Genomic DNA, 27,799 nt, shown 5'->3' on the forward strand with positions numbered 1-27,799 from the left:
CAGGGAGTAAAGTAATGCACGGGATTAGTAGGTGCATTGATACAGATGGCATTTGGGGGAACGTATCTTTCATAAAGTGCCCATGACTGCAGCCACAGGTCTCCAGCAGTGCTGGTAGAGCGGCCACCCAGCCAAAGGCCTGGGTGGCCATGACTTGGTCTGGCACAGCCTTCAGTTCTCTCTACTCCCCCTGTTCCAGTGCTGCACCACTCCTCCCGGGAAGGAGTTTTTCCTGCCGCAGTCTTAGGGTGCTTTACAGTGTCCTGGATCTCCAAGATCACGCGAGTACGTCTTGTGGGGTTTCCCAGACTGGCAGTTTCCTGAAGCATTTGGCTCGGCACTCTTTTGCCACGGGACAAAAAGCAAGCTCCAGCGTGTCTGAATCTTTAAAAAAGCAGGAAAGACCCTTTCGAAACAAATGCTGCCCTTGCTGCCGCCTTCCGCAGCGCCCCGCAGCTGCCCCGGGGCTGGACGGAGGGCGCTTGTCATCCCGAGTGCGGGCGGAGGGTAAGGACCGACCAAACCGTGTCCCGGGGCGGGCGCCGAGCCGGGCGCAGCTGTTCTCGGCCGGGAGGGGCGGCGGGGCCGGCCCCGCTGAGTGACGGCCGGGCCGGGGCCGCGGCCGGGCCGGACCCCCGCCCCCGGCAGCGGTGGAGCCGGCGCGGCCAGAACGAGCCGCCCGGGCTGGGCTCGGCTCGGCTCGGCACGGATCACGGGTGCGGTAAGCGGGAGAAGGGGCGGCGGGCCCGGCTCGTATCGGGGCAGAATATTTGTCCGGCACCGCGCGTCCCCGGCTCGACAGAAATAGCGGCCTCCGCTGCCGTCCGGGCATCTCCCAGGAAAGGGAACTGCTTGGTGCTGGGTCGCCTCCCTGCTGCCTGAATCTCTGCCTGCCTGCACACTTGCCTGCCTGCCGGGAGCCGTGCCCGGAGGTGGGAGCGCTGCGCCGGGATGCGCGGAGCCGGCGGCGGGCGCTGCGGCAGCCGGGGATCTCCGGGCTCGGGGCGGCCGTGCCCCTCGGCGGGCAGGCGGTGTCCCCGGGCTCCGGGCAGCCGTGCCCCTCGGCTGGCAGGCCCACCGAGGAGGCACTGGGATGCATGGCAGCCGGCAGCGCTCACGCGTGTCCGCGGCAAATCCCAGCGGGGATCGGCGGTGCTGGCACGGTGAGGGGAGGGGGCTCTGCATGGCACTGAGCGGGTTGCAGAGGACACCGAGAGTTCTTTTTTACTGCTTTTGCTTGCGTTTGTAATCCAGGGAGCTCTTTTAGGGGATGGTTTTCCATATAATGCTTTTGTAAGGGAAAATGGAAATTACCGGCGGAAAGGTTCCTTGCGGCAGTGTGTTGTATTTACCTTGATCCTACTTTCTGGGGCTTGAAATAGTCACTGTCTTGAAAGGCACTGCCTATCCCGAAGATTGTCTTTCTTCACTCAGATGGGCACAGCTTCTGTCCCCACTTGTGTGCTCATCTGTTGCCCTCTGCTTTTTAAATGGTCATAGATGGTTTGTTGGGCAGAATCCATTGCCCTCTGCCTCCCTTCAGAGCCACCTGCTCTACCCGTATGTGGAGGTCCTTTCTACTTGCTTTCCATCTTTCCTTGATCCAGAAGGGTACTCAGCCATGTGACTGAGGTTGTTTTTAAGTGCTTTTAATATTTTTTTTTAAAACCCCTTTCTCATGTGTGACCTGCCAGATCATGCAGGAGCCAAGAGTGACTTCTTAATTTCTCGTCAGAGACAAGATCTGTGCTGAGAGGTGCCACCTGATCTGCCTGATAGAACAAATACTGGACAAGCTTTTTGGGCATGCAACCCCTACTATAAATTTCAGTTTATAGTAGTGAGCCCTTTTACCCTCTTGAAAGGAGGAGCTGGGCAGCAACATTAAAGCCAAGAACCATCTTGCTCACACTGCAGTGCCCAGAGCCAAATACCTTTTGCAGTGCTGTAGAAGTGACTGCACTCTTGTCTCTTGACTGCCTCTGTACCTGTTGCCCTAATGTGTTCACAGCTGGGTATTCCAACAAGCACACTGCATCACAGGCTCACTGCTTCTCATTTCAAAGTCTCTGTTTTCCCCCTGTCAGGGCTCTTCCCCCACTCCTCCTTCAGCACTGCATTGTTTTCTAGCCTGACTCATCTAGTTCTTCTCCACACACTTCTCAGCTGTGACGGTCTGCTGCCTTTTCTCCAGATACTGTGGTTTTGCATAATTCTGGAAATATGTTGCTTACTCCCCTCCCCCTATAGTGTATTTGGGAAAGCCAAACAGATATGGAAACTGTCTGGTCTATCTAGTTCCTGATTTTCTTTGCCCAAGTTTTACTTTCATTCACCCAAAGAACCATTTGATTTATCTTTACAAAACATCCTGAATTAACCTTTTGCAAGAAGTACCAGTCCTCTGTTGTCAGATGCATGGCTCCTATTCCCCAGAGCCATGTGTGTTTGTCTCTAGTGTTTGCAGATGAATTGTTATACTTTTCTGTGTGCTGCTTCACTATGTTTCAGATGTGTGGAGTTTTTGTGAAAACACAGGGCAGTGATCAGCCTTCTGATTTTTTTTCTCTATAAAGAAAGTCATTTGCCCATCATGAGCTAGGAAGACTGCCTTCACTTCTTTGTTCAGACAGAGACGTGTAGACAAAATCAATCAAGTCTTCAGTTGGTAAAATTACCAGGCTCTTGGAAGGAACAGCCTGGACATAAAGTTGTGTTCCATGACTCCATGGTGCTAAATACCCTCATGTTTTTAGGCACAGAGATACAACACAATGGGAGGGTCAGTGGTTCTCTAGCCCATCCCCAGCTCACAGCAGGCCTCTCCTCGGATAGGGAGGTTCTGGCTTCATATGGCCTGTGTCTGCAAATCCCCAAAGACAGAGATCCTCCCTCCCTGAAGCCTTGCCTTGGAGCGCATCACCCTCCTGGGAGGGAATTCTTTCTACTTCTTCATGGTGAATGAGATAAACAGAGGCTGTCCTGGGTCAGACCAAAGTCTGTACATCTCAAGATACTCTGGCTGGCAGCAGCCTGGGGAGAAGCTTGGAAGCAAGGTTGCAGTGATGCTCCCCCAGAGGTCTCCACCATTTAGGCTCTGTGCAGTTTGTTAGCTCTCCCAGCTGGAGCTGTTTTCTTTGTTTCTGAAGGGCTTGTGTGATTGTGTGAGGGTCTTGCCTCTCTTAAGTGCCTTGTTCAGATTTGGTGCACACTGTACATTACATACTCATTGGTCTTGGAACAGTGCTCATTTTGCTTCAGTGTTAATTAAGTATTAACCTGTCTGGGACTTATTGGCAGCACCTTGGTGGGGCATTTCACTGCCATTCCCTGTGCTTCAGCCACACTAGCAGCAGGGTGGGATTGGGCTGTGAAGACATGTGTTCGCTATGCTTTGGCTTCTGACAGTCTTGGCAGGGCTTTTTTATGGGACATGGCCATTGCCTGTCTAAGGATCTGAGGCACTGCTCAGTGCAAGACAAGAACCTTTCTGCTGCTGCGTTCACAATGCACCCATCAGGTTCCCTGCAGAACTAGAGTGTGCCACAGAAACAGGGGTGTCCATCTGAGGACTAAGAGAAAATCAGGCAAGAAACCCAGGGTCACTTTCCAGAGGAGACTGTGCTGGCTGTGAAGCTGCCAAGTGGGAAGGGTTCAAGTTACAGAGCAGGAACTGCGTGCAGAGTGTCACTAATGACTCAAGTGTGCCCACATGCTTTTCACAGGGATTAGTAATTAAGCAACTGAGTGCATGCCAGGTGCATGACAGAACCTCACTCCAAATAGGAGAACACATAACTGTGTTTACAAGTGTGTGTGTCTTAAAAATATGTAAAGTGGAGGAAATACAGCTGGGATGCTTTGTATTTGGGCTTTGGCAGATCTTGGCCTGGTCACCAAACATTAAGGCTATTTTGCTGATGAGGAAGACCGCTGGTTGAGAGCCAATATTGAGTTGTGTGGCTTGCAGGCTGCAGGAGTATGGACAAGAGGAGAGCCAGGAGGTACAGCCAATTTCTGGATATCGGGTTAGGAGTTGGGTGGGCTGAGAAGACTGAGGACAGTGCAAGCAGTGTGAGACTTTCCTCAGCACTAGAGGATAAAGGGACAGGTCACTTAGCTGGAGCACAAGAAGCCTTCCCTAGTGTGTGCATGACCTGAAACAAGCTGTTTGCTGTGGAGCTGTCAAGTGCCAGGATGGGAATGTCAGCTCTGACTGGGAATGAAGCTGCATCATCAGTAAGTCTTCCCTATGGCCTATTGAACTTCACTGCTGCCGGAGTTTGGGTGGTTACAGTAACTCCAGATAGTGTTACGTGTTCTGCATGGCTGGTATGTCACTTCAAGAGTCAGAAGTCATGTACTCTGATAGATCCAAAATGCCTTCTTCCAGATGTTCCCTTTCAAATATGAATTTCAGGATGTCTTAGATTAAGAGTTGCTAGTTGGGAGGAAACCTAGATCTTCCTTGGAGAAGTGTGAATTTCCTAAAGGGGCAGCAGATTGGCTGTTGTATTTCCTTAAGTATGACCCTCTTGCAGGGAGGCTGAGAGTGCCTCAGTCTTTCTTGTTGATGGCTGACTTGCCTGGAGCAATGAGATTTTGTGCTCTGCTTTCTACATCTCACATGGTGGAGCTTCTCACCATCCCCTCTCTTTTCTTTGCTCACTCTCCTCATCCAGAACATGAATTTTTGGTTTTTTCTTCTTTAAAAGTCATTTCCCTTTAGGCAGCACATGACTGACTGCAATTGGGTCCCGCTGTAGCCTTTCCCACACCAGGCTGAATAAGTCCAATTCCCTTCGCTTGTTTAGCTTGGAAAGACCTGCCTTCTACTAGTGGACCTCAAATTGCATGCAGCATCCCAGCTGCATGCTCAGTGGTGATAAGCAGAGGTTCCCCTTCAGGTCTCCCATTTGGGTCTCCTGGTCAGATACTTTCTAATGCAGAAAGTGTGTCCAAGCCCAGAGCAGAGTCTATCAAAAATCTTCTGTAGCTTTGACAAGAGTTTTCGTCATCTTGTACATTCAAGGTGGTGATGCAGAGCCCAAGCAGGCCAACAGTGCTTGATGCTGCAGCTTGGGTCTGTGTTTATGGCTTGCTAAAATTATGCTTTCCTCTCTGACTAGAAAATGAGATCTGCTTGAAAAGGGATCTACAGAAATGTGCAGGAGGCCCTTACCTTTAAGGACTGGCCTTAGGCATTTATATTCCTTTCATTTTAAGGAGAACCATGTTCATTTGGAGAGGAGTAAACTTTTGAATATCTGTACCTCAAATGCAGGGCTTGTGGTCACTTGCAAAGCCACTCTGGTTGTGTCTGCAAGAGAAGGGACAGTGGGGCCAAGGTGTGATGTTTGTACCTGTGTGCTGGCAGGAGACACACCTGTACCAGCACACCTGCACTGACTTCCCTCATGAGCAGGGTAAATAGTGGTCACAAGCACCCAGCAGTGAAGACTTTTGTTGTGTATGGCTGTGACCATGATGACACTGGGGATAGGTCCAACTCCTCCTCTGCTCTGATTTCCTAGTGGGTTTTGCACAATTCACATAAATTCACATTTTTAGATGTGGTCTCAGTAGGAGCTGATTCTCATCTATCCCTGTGTTGCTACTGGATCTGGCCATAATTTGTTGGCCATTTTTTGAAACTGCAGGGAGCTGGCTATATTTGGTTGCCCAGTGATACAAAAAGCAGGGTTGACCATGGAGTTACCAGCACCCAGTGATGTTGGGATGCAAGCTTAGGGTTTGAAAGTTGTCCCAGGAGCAGAGAATCAGCAGATACTCACTTTTTGGTGGACTGGTCTCCTTCATCTCTACATCCCCACTGTGCCTGCTCCAGCACTGCGTGTATAACATCTACCCCTTCTCTGAGTGCTTCTGGTACCTCCTGCCTTGCTTTAAAGCACGGTGCAATATCCATCGTTTCCTGACTCTCAGCCAAATGAGATTTCTAGGCTGACAGACCCTTTGCACACATGTGCACCTTCTCAAGAAATTAGGGTCTGAGTCCTGCAGGAGACTTCGTTAGCTACTTCATTAGCTACTGGCTTTAAGGTTTGTCAGAGGACTGACCACATAATAGAAACAAGCTGGAGCTGATTTGTTCCTCTCATCTGCACAGCATGCATCTTGGACCTGCACCTGGGTGATTCATTGAGATTAAAGTATATGCACAGAAAGTACCTAGCTTCTCTTAAATTTATAGGAAATGGTCGCTTGAAGTATGTATACTTCCCCCCTCAAAAAAAACTCGGAGCCTGGAATTTATCTTAAGTTATACTGCAGTCAAAGAAAATAAAAAAAAAAAGGTGACTGTAGCAACTATAGGGGGGATGGTTGATACTAACTGGTTTGTTATTTTTATACTGCAAAAGTAATAGCTCTTTGGTAGAACTTTGACTCTGATTTATGCTTAAGATGTAAAAAAAAAATCTCATAAATCAAAACCCTGTGTGAGTCAAACAGGAACAGTTTTCAAGCCATCCCTCATGCTATGAATTCTTGCTGTCATTGCCCCTTAAATACAGCTTTCATCTTGAAAAGACTTCTGCCTTCAAACTTGGCAGTTTTCTCAAGAATCATCAATAGCTTGCTGATCACGCTTGGCTACCTCCTTATCCTAAAACCCAAGCCTCGGTCTATTTTCACGTTTCAGAGCACAGAAAAGGTTTTGCAGTAGATTCAAGGGTTGTCTAGGATGAAGATGTTAATTTTTTCAGGCATGGCTCTCATTCTGTGACAGAATACACAGAATTCCTGTCCTCTGCTTTTGGTGGTTGTTCGGTGTGACAGTGACCAGGGATGCCCCAAACTCTCCCACGTGCTGAGCCTTGGGCATGCTGCTGCCAGTGCAGAACCCCAGTCAGGGTTGGCTTGATAACAGAATTTATCCCTGGAAATTCCTGCACCTTTGCTGAAGTTCTTTGCTCTTTCTCCCTCCATTTTTCAAGAAAGGAAGTGATTTCTGTGCTGTCCTGGTGTTGGCATGCTGGTACACACGGGAGGCTGTGCGGGGAGGCGCTGGGCTGCCCAGCACAGCGTGCACCAGATGTGCCACACAGCATGCCTGACACAGCATTTGTGCCTTTCACTGTGACATTTTTGTACTTTCTTGAAACTTGTCTTGCTGCTGTTCCTGTCACTTTACCCAGGTCTTCCTAGTTTGTCCTTTTTCCTGGGGCTGTCGGATCACGGGGGGATGAGCCAGCAGACCCTTTGACTTGGCAGGATGGGCGCTGTTCCGCAGCCTCCCCGAGCAGCCTGCTGTAGCCGAAGCCCATTGCTGCCCTCCCTGCTCGCCCACCTGAAGAGCACACCCAAGCAGCGATGCCTGCCCTCGGCTGGGGTGAAACACAGTGGGCCCACGTGGGCCAATTTGCCGGATGGGTTTCCACCGCTTCCCTGTGCAGACGTCAGTGCTGCTCTCAGGTTTCAGCACCCCAAAAAGGTCATGGTGCTGCAGGGGGCTGTACCAGGGCAAAGCACTGGGGAAGGACTATTTCCACTGTCGTACAGGATGCTTTTCATTTGTTTGCTCAGCATTTTTGAACCCTTCAGAAAGAAACTATTCTATCCCCCTCGTGATTAGAAATGCCACTTAGTTTGGTTTGGGTTTTTTTCCCCCTGTATTCATAGAGAGAACAATATTCCCTGTAGATGACCTTTTATTATCTCACATCCAGTTAAATTTTTCTCCTTTAACAGTTTTAATGATTGCTGTGCATTCCAGCCTGTGTGCTCTTCAGACTCGCCAAGTGCAAGTGCTTGGGTTGTCTTCCCATGTGTCTGACAAGTACTTCAAACAAAGAGACCTAATATCTTGTTATCTTTGTAATCTATATGAATTCCAATGTTTTGAGGACTGAATTTTGCAACAGTGTCAGTTTTGTGCAGTATCTGTATATTGCACTTATATTCTTTTGTCATGCTTTCTTAGTTGATTGAATGAAGAGTGGTAGGGTTAATGAAAAAGAGTGAGAACTCAAGTTGTGCTGAAGGATTTTGTTTAGTTTGAGCTCAGGTGAAGGTGGGACCTGTGTTAAACCATGCTTGTAGTCTGGCACAAGTCAGGGAGAACTGTGGCGGTGTTTCAGTACTCTGTATAGAAGAAAACAATTACACTTAGGCAGAATTTACCTGCTTTCTTATCACTGGCAGTTCAAAACCCTCTTGCCATTTACAGCAGATGGGCTGGTTTGCTTTTTCTCCCAGCACTCATTAGCAAGATAGGGTAGAAGAGGCCTGGGATGTGGAGATAAGGGAGAGCCAGCGAACATACTGGTCCTGGAGGCTGTGCTGGAGGACAGAATGCTGAACGGCTGGTTCTGCGGGCAGGGGAGGAGAACACAATGTCCTGCTGCCACGGGCAAGGCTGGTGCTCCTGACGAGCAGTCCTCACAGCGTGCTCTCTGCAGGAGATGTGCGGGGTGCCAGCGCTGTCCGGCTGCACCAGCAAGTCTGGGAGGGCACTGTGCCCCTCAGCACCTCTCTTTGGGGTGTGTAGCAAATTAAATTCTCCCCATGGGGATTTCAGCTGCGTTTCAGCAGGCTCTGCACCTGTCTTCAACCCTCAGGGCCTTTGCTATATGCAGCCCCAGCTTCATATCTCTGCGAGATACTTTGAAACCTGAGGCGTTTTCCAGAAGGGTTGCCTGTGTGCACTGACATCCCATGTCTGTCCTGCCTCTTGCCTCTCGGTGCTGACATCTCTGTCCTTCTGGATGGAGGCAACAAGGTCACCCTGCAGGGCTGCACTCTGCTCCCAGACAGGCCCCTGCTTGCAGTCGTGAATGTGTTCCTGGGAAAGGTCTGTGGCTGCCTCTGGGAATAGTTGTCCTCATGTAGCCAAGACAGATATTGCTATATGTGTGGCAGGTGTGAGTATTTTAAGGAATTATAGAGAATTTAGCAGCCCTGGGTGAGTTTTTCTTTGCCTTTCTGCTTGGTTCTAACTCCAGCTCCTTCCACAGAAGAATGGTCAAAACTACATACGGCACACGAAATCCAGGCTAGCCGTGGCTCGTGCACTGCAATCTAAGGCCGCAGCAGCACAGCACATATCCAGATCTGAGTCCAGGCCGCTTTTCTAGGATCTCCCACATCAGTGTTTGTGGGTAACTGCAGGTGAGGCTCTGCCCTCCTCTGTGCCAGCAGGAAGGGCAGGCTTGCCGGGGCTGAGCTGCTGGACAGGGCTCACAGGCTGGCCGGGGTGTGCCTGGCAGCGCAGGGAGCCCTGCACTGAGGGCTGCACAGGGGTGTGCGCTTCCTTCCACCTCACTCCGGCAGAAACACATCCCTCCTGCTTCCTCCCCACCCTCTTGGCTGCCCTCGGCTCCCGTGCCCACAGGTTAATGGCTGCTGCTTGAAGCAAACCAGCCCTGTGGAAAGCTGATTTTCACCCTCTCAGTTCCCAGCTGAGGAAGCCTCAGGGGCTGTTTCTCCCATCAAAAAGGCACCATCTCCTCAGCCCTTCACCTCCTAAGTGGCGAGTGGCAGGAATGTCAGTGATCCAGGAATTGCCATCACACTCGTGGGGAACCAAACGTCTGACAAGATGACAGCTTCTAAATTTAAGGGCTTGCTGTTGAGCAAGCATGTGTGCGTTACTGTGCCCTTTTGTGACCAAGCTAAAGATAATTTTCCTATCTGAAACAGCAGCTCTGTTGTAACTTGTATAAAGAAACTTCTCCACTAATGAAGAGTGATCGTAAGAGCATAATCTCTCCTGAGGGGACAAGCAAAGCTGCAGAAATGTGATTCAGGGTAGGGCTCTGATGCTCCACAGGAGCTGAAAAGACCATTTATAGAAACTCAAAAGATGTTTGGCTCCCTGAAAAATTCACAGGCCTTGCTGTTATTTTTAATGTTAATGTCACTCAAAAGAATAGCAAAACTTTAAGAAAAGTCACTTTAAATTATCTAGAACTCAGTAGTCTCTGCAAAAACAGCCAAATTAAAAAAAAAAATATAAATGTACAGACAGCACTGTAGAGCAGAAGGGGACTGTCAGCAAAAGAGCAGAGTTGGATATACTTTTGTGTGTTGTGCTGAGTGTGCTTTTAAACTACCTGCATACTTTAAACACATTGACCTTTGTCTCTGCAGTCTTTTTGCTTGCAGAGGTCTAGTTACATACATGTGATTGTGTATGGCACATTGTATTAGGAGACATGGGCCAAACCTCGGGGTCAGCAGGGATTATCCAGATAGACCATTTACTTCTCTTCCTGAAGGATTGGTTTAGAATGTGCAGTAGCACACAGGTCAGCTGCTTAGCTGGCAGCAGTGCAAACATGTGTTGTCTCAGGAAAGGTGGGTCACTAAATAGCACATTTAACTGGCAGCCTCCTGAACCTGAGTGGATAATACTTCCTGATCTCCTTGTGGTTTTAAAACATGGGAAGAAGTGCCATGCACAGTAGCCTCGTGGGGGTTTTCAGGGCTCAGAGGTACTCAGTGGCGCTACAAATCTGTTTTCCCATCTGGTAACAGTGTTATCTGGAGTGCCATGTGCAGGGCGGTGTTTACTGGGGGCTTGTACAAGAGCTGCATACTTTATGAGTTCTGGTTTATTGTCCTTCAAAGAAATAAATGCCTAGGACGCTTCATTAAAATCTAGCACTGCTTGCAGAAAGACATCCCTACCAGCCAGGGTCCTGTACAAAGAACTGCCTCAGCCCTGCCCCATAAATCCGTGATGGGGCAATGTGTTACTGCAGTTGCTCCGCTCTCACATTCGTGGGTGATTACGTGAGTGTAGGATATGAATGGGGGGCCCTGAGTAATCTTTTGAAATCAGCTATGCTTTAAGAATAAATCTGCATCTCTGGGGTGTTGAGCATTGCCCAGCCAGGCAGGCTGCAGCATGATGCTTCATGTGTTCAGTGTTAACGCTTCTTGTTTTCATATCAGGTTCTGTGACACCATAAAAGTGAGATCCACGACGCTTCTCTAAGATGTCTTACAGAAAGGAGCTAGAAAAATACCGAGACCTAGATGAAGATCAGATCCTTGGAGCACTGACAGAGGAGGAGCTCAGGAAGTTAGAGAATGAACTGGAAGAGCTGGATCCTGATGTAAGTAATTTTAAATTGAGACGCTAGGTAGTGAATCTTAGCAACTGTGGGGGAGTGGGCTGCATTAGTAGTCTGTATTTTAGTGGGGTCCTTTGCAGAGCCTGTACTTGGTGCAAGAGTGGAGGAGACTGCTGCAGGTACATGGAAGAATTTTTTGCCATCGGAAGCGCAGGCTACATGTGTGTCTTTGTTTTCCTGCCCTTTTCCCAATGTGACAAGCAACTATGACTTGCAGCAGCAATATGAGCCAGTGCTGGTGCAGGGCAGTAATCCTGTGGAAAATGGATCTCTGTTCCCGACCAGGCTACCTTGGAGGGAATGTTTTGCGAGTTGCTTGGTTTGAGGGTTTTCTGGGGGGGTTTCGGTGTTTTGGATTTGGGTTTTTTGTAGCAAACTTCAAATGGCCTGTATTTTCCTCCGTTTAGGCAGAAATCCAAATCACAGAGTTTTGAAAAGTGGGACAGATTATTTTTAGCAACATCCTAGCATCAGCAGGAGCATGCAAACATGGGGTCTGTTGGTGCCAAGCTGGTGAAAGGTTTTTGGAGCCAGCACTGTCCTGTTGCAGGGGATGTGCAGAGCCAACTGGCAGGCCTCTGGCTTACGCCAATGTTACTCGAGGAGCTTGGGCACTGCCAAGTGAGAAATTGTTCCTGCAACATGCAGTTAGTGTTTCTGGAGTAAGTGATGGGTGGTGCAGATTGCATCATCAGTATTTTTAATTGCAATGCAGGAAAATATTTGAGAGCTGGCAAGCTAGTTCCTAGGATTAAGCTGGTTATGGGCTGGTTACAGCTACCTCAGAAGACACAGGGTCAGGCAGCATTCTGTGAAAGATGAAGAAAGGTAGAATAATTATGGACATCTATCAGTGCTTGAAAATTGCATAGTTGCCTCTCACAGCATGAAGCCTGTGGAAGCAGGATGTCTCCTGTGCCTCCCTGCTTGTGCAATTCACACACTTCTATGTTGTCCTCCAAGGTTGTCTGGGTCTAACTGCTTCCTATTAGTAATTTTTCTTCCTAGGTTTTTCACTGATACAAATATAAATTATAATGAACTACTTTTATCGGGTAGGCATGGAAAAATCTGTGTCTTGTTCAGCATCACCTTGGATGTCTTAAAAAGTAAATGTCGACTTCTACCCAGTAAAGCTTTAAAGAACATGCTTAGTGTCAAATCTGGGAATAGTCTTACTTACTGCATTAAGGCTGTTCTATATTTAAATATAAGCAGGTGTTTACGTGCCATATGTGTCAAGCACCAACCAACTTCCCGTGGTGGCTTATGTGATTGAATAACAAGGAGGCAGCTTGAAAAAAGGCTCAAGTTCACAGGGGTTTTGCTCTGCTACCAAGTGGTATCTGTGAGACCCTCTCTGTAGTTTTGTGATCCATTATGAAAGGCAGAAGAGACCGCCACAACTCTCTGATCTGCTCTGTGAAAAATCATGAGATTTAACTGAACTGATACTGGTTGGGATACATGGGACATTGTGGGCACTTGGACAGACTCATAGAATGGGGGGAAGATGGCTGAGAACCTCCAGAAAGAAAGGGCTAGAGCTGATGTTGCAGAGAAACATCCACTGGACAGCATTTGAAACTGAAGGAGGGAAGGAGCATCCATGTCTTGGATGATGTGGGAATCAGTGGGGCTGGATAAAGATGACCTTTGACACAAGGAGAAGAAAATTGTCCAGCAGTGTAGAAGAAGAGTGGTACAATGAGGGAAATGTAGATGGGACAATATTTGATGGATGGGGATTGTGGCCTGCAGAGATAACCCATGTTTTTCACCTCCATGTCTAGAATGCGCTGTTGCCAGCAGGGCTCAGGCAGCGGGATCAGACGCAAAAGCCACCGACTGGCCCATTCAAAAGGGAGGAACTTATGGCCCACCTAGAAAAGCAGGCAAAGGACATTAAAGACAGAGAAGACTTGGTTCCTTTCACGGGTGAAAAGAGAGGTATGGTCATCCTTTGCACCATGCTGGGTGCATCACAATGAAGGTGCAGTGGGTGCACGGCAGAAGGGTTGTGTTGTACCTGTGTTGATGGAACTTCCTTTTGACACCACTGCGGTGGTAAATCTGTTCTCTCTGCTGTCTATCCCCAGCCCAGGCTGGCTGATAAACCAGAGTGTGCCCAAGAGGTCTCTGTATTGGCTGATTTGGGCACCACCTGATATGTTAAGTGCTGGACAGAAGTTGTACCACTGTGCAGCCTTCTCCCATCCCCATGCCACTGCATCTGTATCAGGTTCTGAGAAAGAAATCATCTGCCATCTTCTCTTGTTCCTCCTTGCCCTGTTCCCCCGTGAACTCCTCATGTTAAGCTCCATCTTTCACCATTGCTGTTCACACTCCATCCCGACACTGTGAGCTTCTCACTGCAGAGAAATTCCACAGTTCTCCACATCTGTGATGGGGCTCAGCACTTCCCATCTAGTTTTTATCATGTCTTGACAATCCTAGTCTTGTTTCCCAGTCTCTTGCAGGCTGCTTGCTTGTCTTCCTGCACCATACCCTGAAGCAGCTGCTGCACTCCTGCTCTGCATAGCCCTGAGACCTGTGAGCAGGGGTTTTCCTCTGCCTCTTTTCTTTTCCCCTCCTTCTGGCATCTTTTGCTGTTCTCCCCTCTGTATATGACCCATTATCCAAGTGACTTTCCTGCTCCCTTTAGAACTCTGAATATCATCTGACATGGGACATGATCTGGTCAATCCCTGCCTCTGCATTCCAGGAGCTTCTCAGCAGCTTTTTTCAGCTCTTGTGTCCTTCTCTGTACTGCGATCCCCCTGCAGCAGATCTGGTTGTGTGCCGTTCCTACTAATAGTTGCCCCGTATGAAAAAAGAAGATCATGAAAATGTGGGCGTATGAGCACGTTTCCTAGCTGAGGCCTTTCTGAAAGGTGCCTCCTTACTGACCCACACAGCTCTGTCAAAAAGAGCTTGTGTGAAATCTGTTCATTTAATGAAACCTGAGGGGCTGTTTTTAGATTTTTAATAAATAAATAAAGTGGTCCTCGAGGGAAGTAAATGTGTAAACTGAGTACTATCAGGAAGACTGGTTTGATACCTTTCAGATGTGCCCCAGTCCAGTATTGCTTACCCACCTGGCTAGCCCAGAAGGTAGAAGCAGTGTTCTGCAGGAGTCAGAGGTGTTTCAAATGTATTAAATATATTTCCATTTACACACTCCTGAGTGAAGATGCTGCTTACATTGACTGTGAGCTGGAGATGGTAAATTCATTCACCATTGTGATGAAGCTGTAAATAAATCACTGAGTTTGCAGTTTATAGGGTGATTTACTAGTTTGCCATGGGAGGTGCTCCCCCTGGCCATGCTTCTGGGCAGTGTGGGAGCTGGGGTGTGCAGACACACCTGTGTTATGACATAAAGTGTCATGCATTGTCATCATCGTGCACGCACAATTTAATTTAAAGTTCCATCTTATAACAAAGCACGACTGAGATACAAAACCCTAAAACTTAGAAATTGACTGAAATTAGGTGATTAAAATTAAACTAGAATTAAACCCCAGAAATTCTGACGTCACTGAGGTGTCAGAAGGAGTTACTGCACGACAGCAGAATTAAGTTTGCCCTGTTTCTCGTGTTCCCTGCTGGTGCTGCACACATCAGATGGTACATACATTTTGCCCAGTCATGCATCTGGTGGGACAGGGGCTCCAGATCTCCACACCAAGCCAGGGAAGACATTTTGCTGCTGAGTACCCAGAAGATGCCTGGCTGTGCAGGCACATGACACTCTGCCTATTTTTGTGAGAGCAGCTGTGTCCCAGGAGGCAGATTCCTGCCCTCTCTGTCAGAGTGGCAGCGCACAGGGAGAGGATGGGAGCAAAAGGTTGTTTATGGCAGCCTCCATTTTGTCCCAGGAGACCCTGAGGTGCAGTTGCTTCTTCCTTGAGGCTAAATTTAGCCCCTTTCTGCATATGCCTGAGCAGCAGGATTGTTTCTCCCTTTTGGTGCCGCTGACTCTGGTTTCAGAAAGGTGACAAAAATAGTCCTGGTTGGCATGCTAGGCCAGGCCTTTTGCAGTCGCTATCTCTGCAGTGATCCGGGACTATTTTAGGGGAGGGGACTGCTCCAAAATATTTCCAGAGTCTTCTTATCCCTGTCCCAGCAGTGCTGGACTTACCCAGAAGACTGCTCCCTGCTGTGGAATGTTGAAATATCACAAGCCTCTCTCTTTTCTTTTGGGCAGTCACAGGGTGCCGCCGTGTTGTGAAATCCCAGACCTGACCCATTCTGCCTCTGAGAAGAATCTGCCGCCCATTGCAGCATGAGCAGTGAGGAGCTGGGAGCAGCTGTGCAGGGCCATCAGCCTGTCCACTACCCCATGCCTCCCGGGATGCAGCCAGCTCTGGCAGAGAAGGGGCTGTGGCTTTCCCAGAGATCACCAGGGGCAGTGGGATGGGGGACTGGCACGGAGCCCACTGCCCTCAAAGCTCCAGTCTCTGGTCCTTGTGGGCATCCCCCTTAGGAAAAAGCTAAGATGACAAGTTTGCATTACCAGCTGGACCTGTAGATTTGCACCTTTGAATTGTAGGGAATAGGCCTGTTTTTTGGCCTTTTGCTGTCCAGAGAGATAAAGCACAGGGGGTCTCCATCTGGCACGCTCTTTGCAACAGGGTTGAGCTAGACCAGCTGCCTTAAGCCTGCTCCTCCTTGCATCCCATGCTCACTGAAGTGCTGTCCCTGACTGCTGCCAGAGCACTCCACCACCTCTTTTCCACCCTCTTTTGACTAATGTGCCATCTGCCTTGCCAGCAGGCACTTGCAGCTAGCAGCAAGAGGCGTCTCGGTGGCAGGACTGACCCTGCACAGTGCTGGGTACAGGCTACTGTCCTCTCTTGGCTGATGACAAACCTCCATCCCTTTTGTGCAGCCTTCGAAGAAGGGAAGACCTGCAGGGTCAGGCTGTGCATGGCTGTCTGAGTGCTGTGCTGTGAACAGCCACCATCCTGTACCAGCGTGCTGCTGGGTTCTGTAGACGCCGTGCTGGTGGAAGGGCTGAGCTCTGCAGCTGCCCCTGTCGGGCACATCTCTCCGTTCACATCGCAGCAGGACTCAGACCAAGCTGATGGAAAAGGATTCCGTTTCTCTTCTGATTTCTCTCTTGTGCCCCCTCTGTCCTTTCTACTTTTCAAATCTCACAGCATGGAAATGCATCTGCAAGGGTAGCTGTGAACTGGGTGCTGTAGCTATACCGAGAATGACCTTGCTTTGCATTTATAGGGAAAGCTTGGATTCCCAAGCAGAAGCCGATGGATCCTGTTTTGGAAAGTGTGACTCTTGAGCCAGAACTGGAGGAAGCCCTTGCTAATGCCTCTGATGCAGAGCTCTGTGACATTGCTGGTAAAGTATTTTCACAGTAATTGGGGGTGCAAGTTGTTGAACTTCTAGGGGTTATTTTGTTCTTTTGTGGGAAGTGTGCTACTGCACTTTTTCCAATGTATCTAAATGCTGTCAGTTCTCACAGAATTTATTTACTTGTTAAAAAAAGTTACTCTCAGCCTGTGTGATTTCATCAGGAGTGTGGACTAAAGCTGAGGAGGAAGAAGAAGAGTTTATCTATGGCACAGTATGTGGTTTGATCTCTTCCTTTGTCTCTACCACTGACTGTTGCTAATTCTGGCCTGTACATTCAAGAGCACAGCTTTCTTCAAACCAAGGAAACAGTCAAGCAAGACCCAATGAGAGCTGGATTTCTTGTGCAACCAGTTAAAGCATCTGGCAAGCTACAGACGTCTTTCAGTGGGCACTCATGCCTGTTAAGGAGTTTTTCAACACATTTTAAATGGTGGATTTCTCATGATTTGTGTTGTCAGAGAGATGACAATATTGGTATGTTGCTGAAGCCCATAGTGTGGACTTAGCTCTGTGCTTGTGATAGGACATGCCTTGGCCAAAGGAACACATGGACATCCCATGATGCTTAATGAAGCTCAGATGTGCTCTGCTGGTTGAACAGTCAGTGAATATTTCAATGATACTGGCTTATATCCTTCTTGCTGGAAGTCAGTAACAAAGTCTGTAGAATAACTACACCAACTAGACATCTTCTACACAATAATACCATCTTTTGGCTTTAGAAATGTGTTTCTGCATTAAGGCTCCCAAATATATGTACCCTGGCAAAGCATTGCATCTCTGGATTTTGCTTTTTTACTTTTGATCCTCGACTCCTATACAGCCCTAACCTATAAAATCTGCCTTACTAAGCTCCAGATCTGTGCAGCAATTATTGCCCCACAGAAATGATGTTCAGGGCAGCTCATTCTACAGTTGCTGGGAGAATACACTTAAGTGGGAGCAGGAGCACTGCTGTGACACAAATTGTGCTGAAACTTCAGTATTGACAGTGACAGCCTTGCTCCTGGCTGTTTAGCAGGAGCTCATTTTGCTCCTGCCTGTTTAGCAGATGCCATTGTGAGCTGTGATGTGTTGCATCCCTTCCTTGGCAAGACCAGGAGGGTGGTCCCCAGTAACCCTGGAAGGGCTCCCATGCCTCTGGTCAGGTGAGGGAGACAGACAAGGGGTGTGTTTGCTCTGAAGCCTGAGTTCCTTCAGAGAATACACCATAAACACTAAACTTAGAAAGAGTGTGTCACTCTTGTCTGCCAACACAAACTTGGGCCCCCAAAGTGCATGGTCATTACAGGAGATCCTTGCCTCTCTCCACAGTCCAGATGCTCATGCTCCTGGTTGCTGGGAAGATTTCATTATCCAAATAAGCTGTGATTTTGGGACTATCTGTGTTACCAAAATGCTGAGCCTGCAAATTACTTTTCCAAGCTGTGTTGCACCCCTGAAAACCCCATCTGCAAGTAAATGACAGAGAAAAGGGGCAGCTAAAATACAAACAAACAAACTTGAAGTGCTCGACCTCACTAAGACTTTCAGATGGAGACTACTTGGCTCTGTGAGATCCAGTTGGGAATGTGCTGGTGGCCATAGGGAAGTTCACTGACACACTTTGCTGGTGGCTGTCCAGCCTGTGCAACCCAGACACAGCATCACGATGAGCTGTCACCATAACAGATCCTATTCTTGTGCTGGGCTTCAAGGATGCCTTTCTCCTGAAAATTCCAGCCCTTCTTGGCCAAAGCAACAGAACATGGTAACAGGCTGGCACCAAACAAATCTAAGAAGTGCCTTTGTGGTGGCGTGCTTGGATTTTAGGGAGAAATTTGTTATTTTCACAACTGAGTCTATCCAGAGACCAAGACTTGTTCAAATATGTCTGTTTTAGCAAGTGTTCATGTATCTGCATTTTTCTTGAGAAAGTCGTATAGCTATTAAAAAAAAAAGTTGTTGATTCAAAAATCAGTTTATTTTCAAACTTGATCTTTCTGTGTGTAGCAGGGTTATTTTTAGAAACAAACTCTTTATCCAAAAGTTCCTAAGCCACTGATTTCTTATTGGTGATTTGCAGCTGCCAGGAATTTCACCAGACCCCCCCAGACATGGTTCCATTTTCATTTGCATATTGGCTTTGCAGCCTTGAGTCTGAGAGACACAAATTGGCTGAGTTTGGCTTTTGGGCTCTTCCAGCATTTGAATGGTATTTGTACCACCACCCTCTACATCTTGACCAAGCCAACAGAGATTTAGTTTCTCACAGTGTCACCTTCCAAATATACCAAGTTCAGATATACCAACCCCAGGCTGCTGTTGAGTGAAAACACGATGTGCATTGCTGTGCTTCAGGTGACAGCCACTTCCTCTCTGCCTTGGGGTCAGCTCCATGTGGGGCACAGCTCTTCTCCAAAACTTCTCCAAAACTGGGCTGTGGAACTGTGTGGCACATGCCTGGTGAGCAAGGGTGATGAGGATGTACAGGCTTCTGCTGGACTAGGCTATTTTTACTAAAGCCTACCGGTGGAATTTTTTTGAGTTTTTTCCCGTCTTCTCCTCATTGTTTTCATGTGATGCTGAGTCAGGTAGGCTACTGGGAAGCTTTGAATGTTTGTTTGTTTTCCATGAGATGATGTTCCTCTTCTATGGATCAGACTCCACTGGAATAAACAGGAGAGCACTCTGGAGCACTGTTGTATATTTATGTCAGCTGGGGGGCTTTGTTCGCTCTTTGTATGTTTTTTATGCTTGCACAGGGAAAGGTAGTGTGCTGTGTCTTTTCCTTGCTCTGGAGCCTGCAATAAGTCATGTTCTCCTATTTCTGTAGCCATCCTTGGCATGCACACCTTGATGAGTAACCAGCAGTACTATGAGGCACTGGGGAGCAGCACCATCGTGAACAAAGAAGGCCTTAACAGTAAGTGACTTATGTTAGCAGCCTTTGAAGCTGCTAGCAGAGGCAAAGTGATGATTATTTTTAGGTGGGAGGTTAGAGCTGTGCATGTCAGAGCAGCCTGTGATTGCTGGGGCCATCTATGATGCATCCTTGCCCTGTGCCAGCCAGTGTAGTCTCAGCCACTTCCTTGGTGCCATCTGGGAGCCAGTGCAGCCCTAGGGACAGCCCCATGCATGCAGTGGGCCTTCTGTCACCCAGATCTGGACCTTAACAGCACATAGCAGCAGGCACTGGCTGTCCTGTGCTGGGTGGCTTCTCATCTCATGGATGTTTGTCAGGTCATGCTTCCATCTCCCATGCTTCCATCTCTCTCTCATGCTTCCATGTCTCCATTTCTGGAAGAAGAGGAACACACTCAAAGAAAAGATAGGGTGCTCAGGGTGCTTTAATTTTCACATCTTGCTTTTCACTTGCAGGTGTGATTAAGCCTACACAGTACAAACCAGTTCCTGATGAGGAGCCAAACTCAACAGATGTGGAGGAAACTCTGAAACGAATACAAAACAATGATCCTGACCTTGAGGAAGTCAACCTTAACAATATTATGGTATCTGTTCCTTTTTACCCTTCTCTCTTAGTTACAAGACTAAGTATCTGATGCACAGAAGAAGACACTGAGTCTATTTTTCTGCACAGAGCAGTATCACAACACTGAATGTAGACAGACAAGAAACACCAGTGCTTCCCATCTCCACTGTAGGCAGCAGAATGGATTGTTACCTGCTGTGGGACAAAGGCTTGGGATTGGTAGCAGGTGGATTCCTCTAAGTGCCTGGAAAAATGGAGCTGTGTCAAGGATAGTTCAGGGAGACCCAAAACTGGCTGTTTGGTTAAAGCCATTTTAGGTTGCTTTAATGACTTAGACAGTGGAGGGCATGTTGATGTATGTCATAAGATGATGGGAGGAAAAAGGTTTCATAATCCAGATACTTTCCATGAAAATATGAGGAAGCCACTGTTCTTGCAGGTGTCTTTGTCTATCTCCCACCCATCCCTTCTGTGGACTCTTTCACTTCTCATAGAAGGCAAGTCAGGACATGGCACCACTTCTTATGTTGCCTTTGGGACACATACAAACATAAAAAATGTGTCCCATTCTAAAAAATACAGTTTCTATTTTGTGGGGTCTGTTAAATGATGACATAGTTAAACAGCAAGAACACGGTTAACTGCACGTGCACATCAAAGATGTTTTTGCCATGCTACCCACACCTTTCTAAAACAGAAATATTTTTATTTTAATGTGTTTGATTCAGGCTAATGACGCTGTCCCTTGAGGATACAAGGATCTGGCAGGCAGGCACTATTTTTGTGTGTTGAACTCATGACTTTGGGATGGGGTCTGGAGAACTGGGGAGTGACAGTGCAGATTCTAAGCTGCTGGGTGCCATGTTACAGCTCTGTGGATGACTTTGAATACAGATGATTCCACATGGTGGGATCCAAACAGTGTGGCAAGAAGTCCAAGGTGAGGATGCCACTTATAATTTTAGGTGAAAATTTGCACATCTGAAAAGGGTATCTAAAGTTCTTCATAAGTTCAAAATACTGATTTTGAAGGGACTCAGAAAAAGCAGCATGGATTTCTTTTTATCTGGGCTGAGACGTAGCATGGCAAATGTTAGCCTGTAAGATGTATAAAGCAGTCAGGGGTGTCTGTGATTTGTGTTACAAGGAGATCATTTCAGGCCTTCCTGGAGCAGTTCCCATAGGTGGAAATTTTCTGAACATGACATGAATGTGTCTCAGTGCTGCCATTTGTATCAGACAGCGCAGGAGCAGTGCTTTGTAGGCTCACAGATCCTGGTCACAAACATCCCCACAATGCCTGTGTTCATAGGTAGCTGAGTTTCTGAGCAACTAAAGAGAAGAGATGTGGCTTCAAATCAAGGCAGTGAGCTTTCAGCAGAGTAAAAAATAGGATGAAGACATTGCTGTGCTTCTTAGAACATGCTGGTTATAGCAAGAGAACTTGTAAAAACATTTTTCAACCCCTTCCCAAATTACTTCAGTGCATTTGGTGAGTTGACCTTGATGAGAAGTTAAAAGCATCTTTTTACATGTATTGCATATTCATTGCATACAGATGATTGGCCTAACACATGCTTTCTGCATTTCTTGTCACAGAATATTCCCATACCAACCCTAAAAGCTTTTGCAGAAGCACTGAAAAACAACACGTATGTGAAGAAGTTCAGCATAGTTGGGACCCGGAGCAATGATCCTGTTGCTTTTGTAAGTACTGTGAGTACTTCATCAGCCCCTTGATGTGACAGGAGCTGTTCTCAGGCAAGGTATTTTCAGCATTATTGTCTGACTGCTTCTGCACCTTGTGTCATGTTTCTACACCTCTGGCTGTTTGCTGCAGGTGCTTCAGGTTCAGGGGCTCTAGTGGAAGCCAACAAGACGGGCTTTGGTTCCTTCACCTAATTTTTCATCTGAGGAGGTTTCAAGGTGCAGTCCTTTAATCAATCCACACAGTCTCGTATTTGTCCTCTAGTATCTCCTGGAAGAGGAGCATGAGACAACAACAGATGTCCCAGTGGCATCCTCTAAAAGCAGTTTGTCTCTCTCCCTGGAGATTTGTTTCTGTTGGTACAAAGGTGTGCACACTGGCTGCTCCCCTGACAAAAGTCTGCTCCAGCTCTCTCTCATATATTCTTTGTGCAGACATGTGCAGAAGCAGAACTCTGTATCTCCTAGTGTGTGACCTCTGTAGGTGATAATGGGTCTTTCTGGCTGCTGTGAGCCATCTTAAATATCAGTGAGGACACAGAGAGGAGCCAGACATTCTGCCTGGCTTTCATGCTGCCTTTGAGGCTGCATCTTTGCATTATTCTCCAGCACCATTGCAGTCAGTTTTTCCCCTTAGTCACCCAGGTTACCTCTGCCTAGCTATACACACACACACACACACACACACACAAACACAAACACATAACACATGCACACCAGTTTCCTGCTAGAAAAAGAAACTTTCTGGAGGGCAAGTACTGCTCTTAAATTACTTGAGGCACTCTGGACTGGGGAAAAAGCCTGTGCAGGCAGGACAGGTGCTGTGTCAGAGCTTGAGGGGTGCTGTGCTGGGCTAGGGGAGCTGTGGGGCTAAGTGCTGTGGCTGCAGGTCAGCCCTGCCATGTGGACATCATCTTCTGGTCCTTTTGTTTCATGATGTAGATGGATCCTCCTTTGCAGTTTATTTGAAGTGGCATGATCTAATCAGGTTTGGGGCATTGCAAGCATTCCAGCCACTTCTTGTCTTACCCACTAAGGGAAGCAAAATTATTTATATGGCTGTGATGCTGCTTGGGAGGACACCTTGGATGTGGAGCATCCCTTGTTGTTTGAGACAGGTGCTCCTCCCTCTGCATGTTTTAATGGGAAGTATCTCAACCCTGTCCAGTACAGGCAGAGACTCATCAGAATGGAGGCAGGATCAGTGCTGGCCAGCATCCTTGTCAAACCATGCTGGCTTTTCAGCAGAGGGATGGATGAAGCTGTCACAGGGCAGCTGCAGGTGTGGACTATCACCTTTTGGGGTAGCCCCAGGTGTCTGTCCATGCTGTGGTTTTGCTGTGGCCTCCAGCATGCTCATGTTAAAGAATCCCCCTGCAGCAGCAGGAAATGCCCTTCACTCCACAAAGAGCACTTCCATCTGGTGGCAGTGAAACTGCACAGCACATGGGATCCTCCAGGAGTACTCTGGAGGTGAGGGAGCACCCTGCTGCCCTGTGGTGCTCTGCCCCTGCCTGTCTGACTGCCAGCTCTTCCTGCCCACCTTTGTCCACAGGCCCTGGCAGAAATGTTGAAGGTCAATAGCACTCTGAAGAGCCTGAATGTGGAGTCAAACTTCATTTCTGGGTCTGGGATCCTGGCTATTGTTGAAGCACTCGAGGGCAACACGTCACTTGTAGAGCTGCGCATTGACAACCAGGTAAAGCGTGTGTGGGTGACAGTTCTGGTCAGGTGAACGTGGCCTGTGTGTGGGGAACTGAGTGTGCCATGATACAGGGGCAAGTGCAGCTCCCCAAGAAACCCAGAGCTTGAAGGAGCTGAACTACGGGGAATTCCGAGTCAGCTGACTGAGAGATCAAAATCCTGGTTTCTTCAGATGTCCATTAGCTGCTAATCTGTCCAAGAAATAAAGTCTTTGGGCAAAAGGACATCTGAGAATGTCTGCCAGAGGAGTTGGAGCCTCTCAGTTGTAGTGTGTGCACAGGAACAGGCCAGTGGTTGGTTTTACCAGCTCCAAGTCAGAAATGGACACAGGTCCAGAGAAAGATCTGCAATCTCCACCCTTTCCCTCTAAGTGCTTGATTTGAATCACCCCCTAGCCTGAACAGCTTGCTTTTATGTTTTCTGTTTTCAAAAGAGTCAGCCCTTGGGCAACAAAGTAGAAATGGAAATCGCAAACATACTGGAAAAGAACACCTCCCTGCTGAAGTTTGGGTACCATTTCACCCAGCAAGGACCCCGGCTTCGCGCCTCCAATGCCATGATGAGTAACAACGACCTGGGTGAGTCAGGCTGGCCAGAGGCTGGGAAACATGGGATGGTCCTGTGGGCAGTTCCTGCTGGGATTAGGGCAGAACTGCTCACATTAAAGATGTGTATGAATTAGAATGTGCCTCTTGAAGGGCCTGATGATACTTTGCCCCTCAGGGAGGAAGGCAGCCTTCACCAGCTGGTTCCTTACTGCAGCTGCTGGTGTTTTTTGCAGTAAGAGTGGGTATTGTTGGGAAAGAGCAAGAGCTGCTGATGTGGTTCAGTAGAGCTTGTGATCCGGCATGTGGCATATGGGCTATGAGCTGCTAGTATTTGTGATTCCTGCCAACTACTTGTCTTCCTCCAGCTTCATTCCTACTTCAACAAGGAGATGAAAAGCAGTGGAGTTGAACTTTGACAGCAGCTAAGATTTGGCCCATCCCCTTCAGCAAAACAAACAGGAACTGTTTCTAGGGATATGTGGGAAGCCACGTGGCTTTGAGTTATCTGTATACCCTCAATGAAGTGATCAGAAGTGCTTGTGAAGTAAAATGTGGGCAAGTCTGCAAACTGCCATTTCAGCCAAAGCACGTGGCAGAGCCTTTCCATTGCTTGGCTACAAGCTATGTAGAGCACTGGAAGCCAGGCCAGGAGAGCAGTGCTGAATGCAGCTAACACACCCACCGCGCTGTACTCAGCAGCTGCCAAAGCTAGGCAGATAATAAAAATTTGTTGCGCGTTAAAACCAAATTAAAAAACACTAATCTTGCTTCAGCTGGTACTGTGCTCCTAGGAAGCACAGCCAAGCACAGGGCTATGTGCCAGTTCTTCAAGGATCACACAAAATACTCAGTATGTGGTGTCTTGGTTTGAAAAGACAGGTGTCTGCTAAGGAAGGCAGGAGCATCCCTTGAAATGGAAAATGTAAACCCCCTCCCTTCAAATTATTATAATTTTAAAATTAAGGGGCTCACTGGCAAAGATATGAAAGTATGAATAACATTTCTTTACTAGTATATAAATTTAAAAAACCCAAAAAGGCCTACAACTTAATAGGGAAGTTAAAATAAAATGCAGTAGTAAAAAAACCCACTGACAGAGTCAGAATGCAACCTGACACCCTGTTGATCAGGGTGTTGGTAGCAGTCCAATTAAATGGTGGCTGCAGTCCTCCTGGAGTGACAGATGTGGTTCTGTTGAAGCAGTGATCCTGTAGAAGGGTGTAGTTTTCCTCTGAAGGTCCAGTGGTGATGTAGAACATTCTGGACTTCCTCTGGGAATCCAGTGGAGAAAGGCTGACTGGGTTGTTCTGAATCTCAGATTATGTCCAGGTAAGAATGTTTGGTTCCTCCACCTTGGTGGAGCATCTCACAATGGGATGATGTAATTTTATCAGTTATTTATCAACCCATTAACAGATCCCCCTGGAGGGAGGATGGGCAGTGGAAGAGATAAAGAACACTGCCACATCTGGTTTTAACAGCTGGCCCATTAACAGAGGAGATACCCCCTGGGGTTATGAGGGATGGGTCATGGAAGAGATGAACACTGCCTCACCTGGTTTTAACAGATGGTAATAGAATACACATTTTTGGTTACATCTTGCATTGCAACCTAAGACACCTGGTCACTGGACCACTGCACTGGGAAAGGCTTGTTGCATTCTGGGGCTGTAGGATCACGTCCAGGCAGGCTACAGCTACCAGCGACCCGCATGGGACTCCCAAGGAGACGGGCTTCTGCTCAGGAAACCATTTATTCAACACAGGAACAGATCCAGAGACAGACAGCCCCAAACAGAGGCGGTGATGTGGCACAGAACCAGGGTGGAGTTTAAGGTCGGGAACTAATAGGAACACAGCAAGGGAGAAACCCCAGGGGCTCAAACCCAATCAGAACTCCCTGGGCTGCCGCCCCATGAGGGGTTTGGGGTGGAGCAAATCTTCCTGGGCTCACAGGGCCCTGAGGCAGAGGAATGGAATCCGCTCTTCCTGGGCTTTAAAGCCACACCTCTCACTTTAACAGTGCTTATCTGAAACTAAATCTTGGCCTCCCTGGGCAGGGGGCACCTCACAAAGGCTTGCTATTTTCTGTCCTTTGGAACAGAGCATGGTTTTTAATGGCTCTGCAGCACCTGGCATTCAAAGTAATCGGCTCATAGATTTTAAATCCAGTGTTTCGACTGTTCCTGCTGTTAAGAGGACAAATACACAACTTGCCGTCCATATAGGAATTGTGTATTTTGCCTCCTTGACCACTAAGATCTGCATTGGTTCTTGTTTGCAGCTAGTATTCATTGGTCTGATGGTCTCTGGCAATAGCATCTCAGCTCAACACCTGGACAGTGTATAAGTAAAAAAAAAAATTGCTTTTCCTCTGTCAGCAATAGCTATCTGCTTGTCCTCTGCTCCAATGCCTATCACCTGATGCTACCAGAACATGGTTTTGGTCCCATAGCTTCCGTTCCCTGAGATGCTCTGTGTGAACTGACTGTGAAGACTTTCATGTTCATCCTCTTAAGCTAACTTCTGCATCCTCTTTAAAAACAATTTTGTTCTGCGTTGTTTTGTTTTTTTTCACACCGTTCTTGGAAAGTCATGACTGTAGGTGTCAAGAGGTATAAATGAACTTTTAAGACTAGGTATGAGACTGTTTTGGTTATGTTAACCATGATCAGAGGACTGGAGCCAAATGACTTAGGGTAAGAGTTTTGGGGTGTTTTTTTGGGTTTTTGGGGGTTTTTTTGGGTTTTTTTTTGTTTTTTATTTATTTATTTGAAAAGGCAAATTTTTAATTTGAAAAACTAGCAAAGGAAAAACTGACATCTGTTTCCTGCTGTCTCTCCAGCAGTCATATGATGCGCTGGCCAAAGTCCAATTACAAAGACAAACTGTGAAATAAAATTAACTACAGAGTAAGGGAGGTAAGGCTGAAAGTAGGTTCTGGCCTTAAAAATGCACAGGGAGAAAAACCTCATCTTCCTTGATTTTACTTTGTAAGGCTGTTCTGGCTGCTTAAGGCAGGAATTCAGAACCTGATGCTATCCTGTTTCTTTCCTGGCAGAAAGTATGTATCTCCGCTCCATTCTACAGCTGTTAAGGCAAGCCTGCCATTCACATTATTCCATTGCCATAACTGACTCCTTTTTCTTTTCCTTTTCAGTGAGGAAGAGAAGACTTGCAGAGGTGAACGGGCCTATTTTTCCCAAGTGCAGAACTGGAGTGTAGTTCCTGGCTGTGGAGGTCATTCCCAGTGATCTGTGCTACACTGTGGAAATCTAAAGGCAATAAGTGCCTTGACAGAGTATTTGTGGTGCCTCTGTTCTGTTTTATGCACTAACAGTTGAAATTAAATAGTGGCTGTAGTTTTTATGAAGATTTTATCCAGTAGGACTGTTGATGTTTTCTGTAGAGCTGGAAACTATTCAAGCCAACGTGTCAATTCTACACAACCTCAGCTTAGAGTACAATCCAGCGTTGAAGGGGATTAATTTTTCTATAAACTTACTGCACGGTGTTTTATAAAGTTAGGATGTGGTATGCATGAGTGAAAGATACAATTGTTTCACACAAATTATAGAAGTATTAAAAAAATACTTTATTTAGTTTTTTTTTTAAAGTTGACCTCAAGTACCTACAGAGGAATAACTAGTTTAACAAGCACTTCTAACATCTGGAAACATGGCTAATTTCAAGAATTGCAAGTTACAATTTTTTTACCAACGTTTGCTGAATCATTTAATTGGAGATGCCGTTTCAAATGCATCCTAGTGTTTCTTACAAAAAAAACTGATCTCTGCCCCCTGATTAAATGGAACTTAAGGCCACCGAATATAAAACAAAACCTCAAAAATCAAGTGGTTTAGATGGGTGAACATCCTTCAATCCCA

General features: G+C 47.3%; 1 protein-coding gene across 5 annotated transcripts; it reads left to right on the forward strand.

Moving 5' to 3' along the window:
• The first annotated feature begins 411 nt into the window (after positions 1-411).
• On the forward strand, positions 412-27,505 carry TMOD1 (tropomodulin 1). Of its 5 annotated transcripts, none has more exons than XM_015653463.3 (10): positions 412-507; positions 10,921-11,084; positions 12,896-13,052; positions 16,347-16,466; positions 19,297-19,386; positions 19,842-19,972; positions 21,553-21,660; positions 23,216-23,359; positions 23,798-23,942; positions 27,073-27,505. In XM_015653463.3, exons 2-10 carry the CDS (start codon positions 10,965-10,967, stop codon positions 27,135-27,137), a joined length of 1,080 nt encoding a protein of 359 aa, XP_015508949.1. In that variant the 5' UTR covers positions 412-507; positions 10,921-10,964; the 3' UTR covers positions 27,138-27,505. The 5 variants fall into 5 exon arrangements, with proteins under 5 accessions (XP_015508949.1, XP_015508946.1, XP_015508950.1 ...); XM_015653460.3 differs by lacking the exon at positions 412-507 and adding an exon at positions 601-721; XM_015653464.1 differs by lacking the exon at positions 412-507 and adding an exon at positions 1,025-1,163.
• Positions 27,506-27,799: the final 294 nt, after the last annotated feature.

Source organism: Parus major, chromosome Z (genome assembly GCF_001522545.3).
Source record: "Parus major isolate Abel chromosome Z, Parus_major1.1, whole genome shotgun sequence".
Taxonomy (NCBI): Eukaryota; Metazoa; Chordata; class Aves; order Passeriformes; family Paridae; genus Parus; species Parus major.